General features: G+C 43.4%; 1 protein-coding gene across 1 annotated transcript; it reads left to right on the top strand.

Annotated features, from left to right (window-relative positions):
* The first annotated feature begins 269 nt into the window (after nt 1-269).
* Nucleotides 270-12,293, top strand: LOC134461459 (protein mono-ADP-ribosyltransferase PARP4-like). The gene is made up of 8 exons (XM_063214389.1): nt 270-323; nt 583-712; nt 1,223-1,424; nt 2,820-2,940; nt 9,548-9,638; nt 10,683-10,775; nt 11,508-11,666; nt 12,186-12,293. The coding sequence occupies exons 2-8, from the start codon at nt 587-589 to the stop codon at nt 12,291-12,293; spliced, it is 900 nt and encodes a 299-aa protein (XP_063070459.1). The 5' UTR covers nt 270-323; nt 583-586.
* Nucleotides 12,294-12,337: the final 44 nt, after the last annotated feature.

Genomic DNA, 12,337 nt, shown 5'->3' with positions numbered 1-12,337 from the left:
TAGGCCAATCATTCTCTGTGGTATCATACAGCTCCAGGCCTTTTTATTAGAATACCATGAAAAAGTTGATTTATTTCCATAATTCCATCAATAATGTTAAACTGTCATGGATTGTAGATTCATGGCCCAGTTTTTTTACTATTCCAATCATTATTTTTTTTCTTTTTATAAAATGTATGTAGATTTCTTATCACCACTAGAGTGCACTAGTGTAGTGTTATGATATCGCCTTACTCCAGGGGGGAGTGCCCCTGTCTAACAGCCTTTCCAGTAACAACACCAGTCCAGGAAGTGATCGTGCTTTGCGAGTAGACGCTGATCAGGTGAGTTTACACTAAGATCATTTTTAGAGATTTCTTAATCTAAAGTAGTTGACAGTCATGCTCAACTAACCGTAAAGGTCCACCCGACCAGATGAAGTTGTAACAGTAGCCTATTGTACATTCGCAGATTTACGACGATGCCAGTCATAATTATTGTGCGAAATTGCGCTTAAGCCTTTGCGCACCGAGTCGCAACTCTTTGTTTTACAGTAGCCTATGATTCTAATAGCCTAATGAAAAAAATTGGATGTTTTAACAGAACCATGGCTGTTTTCGCGAACTGCTTCGTGGTCTTAGACCTGAAGGATTTACCTTTTAAGGAGAAGAAGAGAGTTCGTTTGGCCATTACTGACAACGGAGGCACAATTTCCTATGTGGTCAACAAGCAGGTTTGTTACCATCAATGATCCAAAAGTTTGCCATGACCCTCTTTCTGTTTGGCTACGGCACCAATAGGCCTACTAAACTACGAATTAATCAAATATGTTTAATGTTTAAAATGTAAAATAAGTAAATTATCTCTGCATTCATTGTTTACTCATCTGGTTTTGCATTTTCAATCTGCACTCCATGCCCATTTGCCCCACATTGTCCACTGTTCTTTCATTTTGAGTCAGCCTAATCAGTGAATGATTGAATGCAAGCAGTTGTCCAGTTTCTGCCAGCTTTACAAACTTAGCACATGGTCAACAGTATGTTTTGCCCAGTCTTAACATTTTTGGTCAAAAGGTAGGCGTAATGTTAAAACTTATTAGTTTGTTTGTTTTTGCCTTGCCTATAAATTGAATATATGTCCCCTCCCCTCCCCTCCCCTCCCCTCCCCTCCAATACGCACGCACGCACACACGCACACGCACGCGCGCACACACGCACACACACACACACACACACACACACAGTGTAGTTTCGTGGTGGTGAGCTGCCTGGGCAACCTGAGCAGCAACCGTCAGCGGAGTGCCAGGAAGCTGCAGGTCCCGGTGGTGGGGCTGGCCTACCTGTGGGCCTGCCTGGAGAAGAGCACCCTCCTGCCCCCCGCCGAGCACACCCTGCTCCCCTTGACCACTGCAGAGGACCCAGCACCCTCCAGCACCTCCAGACCAGGTGGCATACCAAAGATTATTTTTAATTCTAACAAGATAGTGAATAATAGACCGTCTCTGGGCATACTGTCATTGATTTGAGCTGAATAAATGTGACAACTTATTTAATGTATGTCATGGGTATAATTGATGTAAACTAACTTGTATTAACTTAGTGTAATCAATGTAAATCTCAGCTTGGGGAGGCTGCAGGTTTCGAGACCCCTTTGGCTGACCCAGCACCCTCCTCCAGACCAGGTCAATGTTATAACGCAGGCCAGAGGCTCTCAACGTTTTATCATATGTCATTTAGGGATATTGCCATTGCAGGATACCACATGTTTTTCGAGGGCCACCGTTGGCCCGCGGACCACTCTTTGAGAACCACTGGTGTATAATGGATGTGTGAGCTACATATAGTTCAGCTTGGAGATGTAGCAGGTTCAAGACGTCTAGCTGACCCAACGCCCTCCCCCAAACCAGGGGTGTGTTTCTCGAAACCATAGTTGCTAGCAACATTGGCTACTTTGTTGTTTGCAATACAATTTCCCATTGGCAACTTCTCAAGTTGATAACTGGCTATCAACTACACTTTCGAGAAATGCAATGTGTTGCAGGTTTTTGATTAAGTTTGGCTGAAAGTGTGCAAATGATAGTAGCCTCTTACTGCAGATTGGGCCGCCGGCGGGCCTATTCACTATTTGCTGAAAATACTCAACTACATCCTAACAACATTGCTATGACAGTGCCGGGAGCCTTAAGTAGCAGATTAAGAGATAGACATTACAATTTTGATGACAATAAGGTTATAACAAAGGTGCTGCACTAAGGGGCTAATATTGTATGTGTGTGCCTTATGCTGTTGTCTGTGTTAAACCTCTGCTTTTTCTGAGAAAGTGGGTCTGTATGACAGTGACAGAGTGGTAAAGCCTGACAGAACACTATGTCTTTGGATAGCATGTGTTTGTGTGTTGGAGGGTGTGATGGCAGTTGACAGTCTCTGCAAAGCACATTGTGAGGTAGATGTCAAAGTGTTTGAATGATGACACTGCTCTCTCTCTCTCTCTCTCTCTCTCTCTCTCTCTCTCTCTCTCTCTCTCTCTCTCTCTCTCTCTCTCCTCTCTCTCTCTCTCTCTCTCTCTCTCTCTCTCTCTCTCTCTCTCTCTCTCTCTCTCTCTCCCTGACCCTCTGTCTTTGCTTAGGGTGTGAGAATGGAAAAGGGACAATGTATGGTGTTGGAATGTACACTGCCTTTGCATAGCTCCTTCTGAGCAAGCTGTCAATGTGTATACTGTACTGTATGTAAAGATCTTTGTCTTGTGTGTGTGTGTGTGTGTGTGTGTGTGTGTGTGTGTGTGTGTGTGTGTGTGTGTGTGTGTGTGTGTGTGTGTGTGTGTGTGTGTGTGTGTGTGTGTAGAGAAACAGGTGGCGTCAGAGGAGCGACGTGCAGATAAACAGAGCAAAGACCCACCCCAGAGGCAAACAGAGGAAAAACAGGCCAAGAACAAGAACGACGCCAATTACATTTGCAACCATCGGTGAGAACTTCCTGAATCTAGTTGATTATTTTGTGTACAGCGAAGTATGACACCAGTTGATGCAAGAGAAGCAACATGTCCTGAAAACCACTCCAGCACCTTACCCTTGTTCATCCACTCGTGAAGAATAGAATACCACAAAAGACAATAGACTAGAATATCGAGTAGAATAGAATCTATCCAGTACATGTGTATACAGTATATATATACAAGTTGTTATAACATTATTGTTATGGTGTGGACTTCCTGAACCAGGCCCCGTTTCTCAAAAGCATTGTTGCTTACCAGTTAGCAACTTAACAGTATTTTCCATTATTTTCTTTTCAGTGAACAGTTCAGTATTTTCTACATATGACACCAGTGAAAAATAAAGTTATGTACACTGTAAAAGATTGTCGTGATTTCACATTAGAATTCTACATCAAGAAGATGTATATACCAGTTTACTATTCACTGCTGTAATGTGCAATGCATTGTGGGATATCATATAGAGTACAATTCACAATTGTAAATGTACAGCAGCACATAATACTTTTTACATCATACTGTTGTAAAGATCTGTTTTGCCAGGGCTGCTGTCCTAATGCAAATGTATGCAAAGCCACATGCAGAAATTATGGAGCTCAGGTCACATTCTGATTGGATGCTTTTTAAACATGCATACAGGCCTGATAGAGGTGGAGAGGATTTGAACTGATTTGAACTCTTCAATCGCACACACCTGGTCATGAGCAAGGAGGTAGACATAGGAGGGTTTACAGACATCATCGGAGCGTAGTACGGAATGATAGCAAGGGGAGTCCAATTTTCTTCTTCCATGGTCAAATTGGAAGCATGGTAAAGTGTGGAACAGGTCATAGGATACAATAGTGAATGTTTGTCACCTGTCCTTAATTATCCCCCACAATTAATGCTGACCGACAGCTGCAGTAAATTTGGCCACAAACTGAGCACTGACAACCGGATATTCTCTTTCGACCAAATTTGTGGAGTACAAATTTTGTCCATCATGGCATCGCACACACTGACCATGTGCACCATGTCATTAAGCATAAATGTATTAGTTCTATGGCATTAAAGCAACACCTTATACTACGAAGACAATAGGAGCCAATTTGGATTGGAGCCAATTTTATTCCCCTAGGGGAAATTCTTTCTCTGCATTTATCCCATTTGGGCAAGTGAATCACATTGAAGTACACACACTAGTCCGTAGCAGTGGGCTGCCTGCTGAGTGGCGCCCGGGGAGCTGTGTGGGGGTTAGGTGCCTTGCTCAAGGGCACTTCAGCTGCGGTCCGGTCGGGCAATGAACCGGGAACCCTTGGGTTGCCAACTCAGTGCTCTAACCACTGAGCCACGACTGCCCCCAACTACTACACTGTGGCCAATGCATTTTCCATTGAGTGATACTGCTTACCCAATCTACCTTCTTTGGTCATGAGCCAGCTGATTGTAAATGACGTCCAGGTGCGCTAATTTCAGCTCAGTGCAATTCAAAACGGGCTTCTCTCTGCTAAAAGGGCATGGGAGAAGCCAATGATGGTTTGTCCATTTATACAGACAATGGGCAGGTCATAGAGCATAAACGATGCTCAGGTGTGGCAGCCCCCCTGTGATTCAATTTGCCTTTTTGATGGCTTCGGCAACACAACAGAGTATATCTCAACATCCATGAGAAGGAATGAAAGCAGAGGCCCAGGACCATTATTTTCAAAGGCTGTACATTGTGAAGTTTCCAGTGTTTGCGTTGGAAGAACGCAACAATTAGCTGGCAACTTGTTGCTAGCAATTTGGTGTAATTTTACAACAATTAGCTGGCAACTTTTTATTGCCAGCAATTTGCTTTAATTTTACTTCAATGAGCTGGCAACTTTTCACCAGCAATTTAACCTAATTTCACACCAATGAGCTGGCAACTTTTTTGCCAGCAAATTTGTTGTAATTTCACAACAATTAGCTGGCAACTTTCGATTGCATGCAATTTGCTTTAATTTTACTTCAGTGAGCTGGCAACTTTTCACCAGCAATTTAATTTAATTTCACACCAATGAGCTGGCAACTTGTTGCTAGCAATTTGGTGTAATTTTACAACAATTAGCTGGCAACTTTTTATTGCCAGCAATTTGCTTTAATTTTACTTCAATGAGCTGGCAACTTTTCACCAGCAATTTAATTTAATTTCACACCAATGAGCTGGCAACTTTTTTGCCAGCAAATTTGTTGTAATTTTACAACAATTAGCTGGCAACTTTTTATTGCCAGCAATTTGCTTTAATTTTACTTCAATGAGCTGGCAACTTTTCACCAGCAATTTAATTTAATTTAACTTTTTTGCCAGCAAATTTGTTGTAATTTTACAACAATTAGATGGTAACTCGTCACCAGCACTTCAACTCAACTTCACCTTACTGGTGCAATGTGCAATTAATGAAGATTGGCCAACAGGCTGGCCCACTTGAGCCATGAAACTTCCCACACATTAAAAGGACAGGTGTTTCAGTTATTTTGTCCAACCACTGTGTAGACAATTCCACATATATATGGAATGTGTACTTATAAACATGGATCAGAATGAAAACTTTTTGGAACTGAAGTTTTGATATGTGCATCAAACAAGGGCCAAAACCAATCCATTTAAGAATATCCTTATACTTTTTTAAACACTATCTTAGAAGGAGCCCAGTCTGTTTTTAAACTATAGTTCTAGAGCAGGAGCATCAATGAATGGAACATTCTAGGAACTTGTTAGCTTTTTTATACAGATCTCTCTTGTTACTCTGTTGACACACTCTATACCTAACCAATCTGTCAATTAGTGCCTTGCCTCACTTTATTACTAATCACTTTCATGCCGTGATTCAATGATTGCCAGCACCTGCCCAATGCCTGATTACTCTGGTCACATGGTTCACTTGCCCCACTATATAAACCTGGACTGTCACACTGCTTTGGTTGCTTGTCTGAATGGCACAGCATAGCGCCTGACTCACTGGCGCTCACTGGTACTGGCAATCAATTGATTAGCCGACTAGATGAGTGGTTGGTTTGTTGACAGGGTGGCTGACAGCATAGTGCCAGTTGACCAGCTAGCTGCCTGGCAGGTTGACTGACAGCCTGTCTGCCTGGTCAGTTGACTGGCTTGCTGCCTTGCTTGTTGACTGGCCAGCTGTCTGTCCGGTTGACTGGCTGGTTTAGCCAGGCAGCCAGTCAACCAGCCAGTGAATCGGACAGGCAGCTGGTCAGTCAACCAGCCAGTCTGGCAAGGCCAGTTGGCTACCTGGCCGGTTGGCTGCCTGAAAGGTTAACTGGTTGGGTTGTTTCATCTTTTGAGAGCCATCTTGTAGCATAGCATGTTTAATGCTGCTTTTTGCATAATATTAAATTTAGGCCACTTGATTGTTTTGACAAATGCATCTCCATACAGTCCTTATTGTGACTGTTTTTGAATTCCCCTTTGAGATGCCTTGATAAATGAAAGTCATCTTGAGGAAACTGTCACTGTCACTGTAACAGCACTATGCTGAGTGATTTATTATTTGTGCCTCACCCATGCTAGGCTGAACTTGAAGATGTATATGCTTAGAGCAGAGTGGCATTATGGTACCATGCTATCTCAGTCATGGTGGAGGATGGGGACGATACTATGTTGAAGGCATCTCAGACATGGAGGCGGGCAGCGGGGGTGGAGGCGGGAGGAGGCGGGCGGATGAGGGGGCAGGACATGTGCCATGGTCAGAGTAGTTTTGAAAACGGAACAGTGTTGTAATTTTTAACGACTTGCTGGCAACTGTTTTTTTCTGCAATTTGTTGTAAATTTGAAACAATTTGCTGGCAATTATTCCCCATCAATTAGCTGTAAATTTCAGCTTGAAATCTTTTACAGTGTACCGTTTCTTGACCACTTCATCTTCACTTAACAGTATTTTCCAATATTTTCGTTTACAGAGAACAGTTCAGTATTTTCTACATATGACACCTGTCAAAAATAAAGTCATGTTGCGCTTTTTGACTTAATAGTAGCTTGCCGTATTTAGTACAGAGAGAAACTGTTTTACATTTTACGGTCACCGACTGTTGCAATTTGACAGTTTTTTGCCGTAATTTCAACGGGCATTTTTTACAGTGTGGTGTTGACTTCCTGAACCAGGCCCCGTTTCTCAAAAGCATCGTTGGTTACCAGTTAGCAACTTAGTAGGTTGCCTATGGGAAATTGCATTGCAACCAAGTTAGCAACGACAGTCACTGACACTGTGGAGAAACGCTCCGCTGCATAGTACAGAATGGCACAAGGGCCTTCTGAGGGAAGTGACATAAACCATACAATAGGATTATTTAACCATTATGTTGGTGGATTTCCCTCTGCATGGAGATGCCATTCCTCTTTTTGTGGTGTTGGGTTATATACTCTTCTTGGCCATGTCATAAAATAAAACAAACACTGGTTTTTCTTTTCCATTTGACTGGGGTATACGGTTTCCATGCCTGTCTGTTTTATCACTTAAGCTAGGCTCAAACTACACGACTATCGGCCCGATTCTCGGCTGAAAACCCCCCTTACGACAATCAGTGGAACGTAACCCCCCAGGACCATCGCAAGCGATGGTTGGGCAAGATTTCCTTGTCGTGGCCGACGTTCTAAGATAGAACTTTGGCAGCTTAAAGAGTTGCCGATCGCATATAGTAGAAATCAAACACTGTTTGATATGTTCAACTGGAAATAGAACGTCGGGCATTCTCTCTGTGTGCGATCAGAAATAAGATTGACAGTCGCGATTCTTTTCTATTGTGCGGTGCACCCCGATGTCAAAATCCGATACAATATCGGGAGTCGTGTAGTTTGAGCCTGGCTTTACTGTATGTACTGTAGAGTACCGTGGTCAATGAAAACGTGTGAAGTTTTGTGTGAAAATGTGTTTGAATGAATATGACTCACTACTGGATTACACTTCACTGTTTAATATTTCCCAATATCTGAGATTTTGGAAATCAGACTATTTTTAATGGCTACTGTAGGTACATGCACCTAAGTAATACATGCTTAGTATATACCTAGTACATACAAGGATTTCAAATAGCTTTCAAAAGGATTCATTCTGGTGCATGGGTGGTAAAGACAGAGTGAATGTGGTTAGAACGTCAGCTAATGGAGGTCACCTCCACTTGACTGCTGCCTACAGTGTCTTGTTCTCACAGTCTGGTCTTTGAAAGTGTGTGTAGTTCAGGTTGCAGACATCCTGTCAGCTGGGGTTTGGGGTGTTTGGTCTGTGGTCATCTACAATGTGCACCAATTGCTGCACTGTTTTCTCTCAGCACTGTGTTCATCTCAAGTATAAACCAGTATAACGAGTATTTGGGCTATCAGTTTGGATGTCGTAAGCAGGGTTGCCAGATGAGAGTAATGATTTCCAGTCCAAAAAATGCTCAAAACCCGCCTGGAAGCACTGAATCTCGCCCAATTCTATTGATTTCTATGGGCAAAATTGGGCGGGTTTTCCTGCAAAATATTTTTTTTTACCCGCACATGGCCATCCTAAGTTGCCCAATTGGGCGGGAAACAGCCCAATCTGGCAACACTAGGAATGCATACCATTTGAAACTTGTGTCTCATGTGGAAAACAAAGCTAAAACTATGAGGCGCACAGTATGAAATTCAATAGTCAATATTACAATGGCAATACATCAGGGAGCAGTTGCGAAAAAAATAAAAATGCGATAATCTATAAAGTTTCAGCTATCTATCGCAGACACAAAGTTTAGTTACAGTTGTTGTTTCTTGGCTTGTCGGACGTGTTTCAGCGTACACGTCCGCCTTCTTCAGAGTCACCACTCAGGCGGTGATTGGTCAGGAGGCTTTGATGAGATGAATCGGAGCAGAGAAGCTGAACTATTTCATGTGTCATGTCCATGTGTCGTGCCAGCCTGATCTCCAAAAATTCTGTGCTCCTGGACACGGATGTTAAGGACACGAAATCCGTGTCCAGGAGCACAGATTTTGCCAAAATTCTGTGCTCCTGGACACGGAATTGTTTTCTGTGCTCCTGGACACAGAATTGTTTTCCGTGATGGGCACACGGCAGTGCTATTACCACAGCACTGTGTTAACTCTATCATTAGAAAATACATACCAAATGCTAATCCTAAACAAAATAATGCTATAGCAATTTAAGTTGTACCCTGAACAAAACATTCCCTAACCTTAATTATCATTTAATACATATTTTTGAGAAATAGCCTACCTTTTCCAGTTGGTTGATAGGCTATCAAATTCATGAATGAAAGAATACTAACTGTGCCCAGAACAAAACAATCCCTAACCCTAACCTGTCAGTAAGAATTTTTTTTTTTTTTAAGAAAAAATATTTGAAATTAGAAAAATCCTGAGAAAACACAAGACTGTGGAAACATAGAGCTGTGGGAGTATAGAGAGAGCACTTCTGTGTGTCCACCACGGAAAATAATTCCGTGTCCAGGAGCACGGAATTTTGGCAAAATCCGTGCTCCTGGACACAGATTTTGTGTCCTTAACATCCGTGTCCAGGAGCACGGAATTTTTGGAGATCACGTTGGTCCTGCCCTCTGCTAAATACAGACTGTTTCCTCTATCCAGCATCTACTCGGAGAATGACCAGGACCTGCCTGAGTTCCCCTCACACTTCCAGGTGGCCAAGTACTGCGTGTTTGCCAGTGCTGATGCTACGGTGAGTTAGTGCTTCCTTTCTGTGCAGGGCCGGATTATACAGTACATAAGGGCCAGTGGCACCGTGCCCAGGGGCACCCACCATCTACAGCCAGTTAGGGGGCACCACATGACACAAACATAAATGAAGAGTTCAGATGCAAAACCCCCTCACTCCATTTCTGAAGACCTGCACTTCTATATTTTTAGAGAACCCGGTTATTGGTTTGGTTTACATTCATGTACTTAAATAATACATAAATAATTTTTTACATAAATAATATAAAAATGATGTGCAATTTTGATAGCTTTGTATTAAATAAAAAATAATTAAGATTCATTTCTGAAAAGGCACTTAGGGGGTTTTGCATCTGAACTCTTCAAATATTGTTCATAAAGGGGGGGCACCTGAAGGGGTGTAGAACCCGGGGGCACCACAGTGTCTACAGTTTTTTTCAATTGCTAACAAGCGCTTACCCATACTTTGGAAACCTTTTCTAAGCTCTTAAGTCAGACTACCACCTACCAAGTAGAATTGGCCAATCAGTTCATTTTCTTCTCAAAAGCACACACTGTTATATACACAAAGAAATGCATTCATTGACTGCTAATTGTGTGAAAAAGGCATGTAATGTGTCAACTGTATGGCAATGGAAAGCCCTTGGTGTGCTAACTGTATTAAGAGTTTTGCAAATGTCACTGAGGATTGGACAAAAGCTTGTTAGCACTTGAAAAAAACTGTAATACGGTCCTGTGTTTCTGTGGGTTTTAAGTCTCACTGCACTATGCATTTGTAATTGTAACATATATGACTTCCGGGGAAGCATGGCACCAGCAAGGCTGCATAGTTTTGAGCTCCACTCAGCTTGACCTTGTTTTCCCCTATATTACACAGATATATGCTTTGAATTCCAGTTAACAGTGTGTGTGTGTGTGTGTGTGTGTGTGTGTGTGTGTGTGTGTGTGTGTGTGTGTGTGTGTGTGTGTGTGTGTGTGTGTGTGTGTGTGTGTGTGTGTGTGTGTGTGTGTGTGTGTGTGTGTGTGTGTGTGTGTTTGTCTGTTTCAGGATGACAGTGGTGACTGGTGTCTTGTAGAGCTTCAGAGTGCTGCAGGGGAGAAGAGACGTGTGTTTCAGGTGGTGCGCTACATGAAGAAGCAGGTCAGAACACACACACACACACACACACACACACACACACACACACACACACACACACACACACACACACACACACACACACACACACACACACACACACACACACAGCCCAACCTTCATATCTTTGTGGGGCCCTTCCTATCTTCCTATCACACACACCCTTGCTTTCGTAAAGAGCAGGGGAAAGGGCCTTTGTGTTTTCTGCACCTGCCTCATGGAACTACTTGCAAAAGGACTTGAAGTTAACACATTTGATTCCATTGAGCAATTTTAACAGTCACTGGAGACTGATTCACTTGCCTGTAACTGTTTTAATCAATTTCAATTGTCATTTGCCTCCACTTGGCCAGGACACCCTTGTAAAAGAGATTTTTAATCTTATTTTCCTGGTTAGATAAAGGTTCAATAATTAAAAAAAAAAAACTGAGACATGACTGACCTTTGAACTTTTAAGTCACTCAATAACACTCACTGTCTTGATAGCACTACACATACACTGCTCCTATCAAGCTAATCACACACACACACACACACACATCTGCCTGTCTTACCACTTGGTTGCTTGCCTGTCTGTCTTCCTCAGGCTCAGGTGGTGCGAGACCAGTTGGTGTGGTGTGTGTGCTCTGAGGATGCTCTGGAGGTCTACCAGGCCATGCAGCAGCGCCTCACCGACGCCCACCCTCCCCTGTCTGTCTCTCTCTGCCTATCTTATTGTCTGTCTGTCTTCCTCAGGCTCAGGTGGTGCGAGACCAGTTGGTGTGGTGTGGCTGCTCTGAGGATGCTCTGGAGGTCTACCAGGCCATGCAGCAGCGCCTCACCGACGCCCAGTACCAGCCCAGGAAGAAGCTGCCTGCCCCCCACAGGGACCTGGGCTCCCCCACACTCGGCCAGGTCAGAGACAACACAGACACACCCATTGACAAGATAGGAAGTACAATAGTCAAAAAGAGAAAAACACGCACATCCGTCTCAAAAAGATTGGGTGCAGGACCAGCAAAAATACCATGAAAAACTGAAAGAAAAGTCCGCGACACCAAGCTCCCGTTGCTCTTTTTTTTTTTACTGTAACGTTTCTGGCAGGATGCCCTTCATCAGATGTACAGTCATTGGTCAGTCCAATATGTCACCTTGTCCTTGGCTGGTGTGTGTGTGTGTGTGTGTGTGTGTGTGTGTGTGTGTGTGTGTGTGTGTGTGTGTGTGTGTGTGTGTGTGTGTGTGTGTGTGTGTGTGTGTGTGTGTGTGTGTGTGTGTGTGTGTGTGTGTGTGTGTGTGTGTTTGTGTGTGTGTGTGTGTGTTTGTGTGTGTGTGTGTGCGTGTGCGTGTGTGTGCGCTCGTGTGCACGTGTGCATGCCTTTGTATGTGCCTGTGTTAACATACGTGTGCACGTGTATGTGCGTGTGTGACTGGCAGCTGCTGCTGGAGGAGGATCTCCATTGCGGTTCGCTGTCCCAAGAGGTGGGCGTATTCGTGGAGCTGGTGTGGACTGAAGCCCTGGGCAGCCTGACCAGCCACCTGTAAAAGTCCCAGCACTCAAGATCAGCCCCAATGATGTAAGATACACA

Source organism: Engraulis encrasicolus, chromosome 13 (assembly GCF_034702125.1).
Source record: "Engraulis encrasicolus isolate BLACKSEA-1 chromosome 13, IST_EnEncr_1.0, whole genome shotgun sequence".
Taxonomy (NCBI): Eukaryota; Metazoa; Chordata; class Actinopteri; order Clupeiformes; family Engraulidae; genus Engraulis; species Engraulis encrasicolus.
This window is presented reverse-complemented; position numbering and strand designations above follow the sequence as displayed.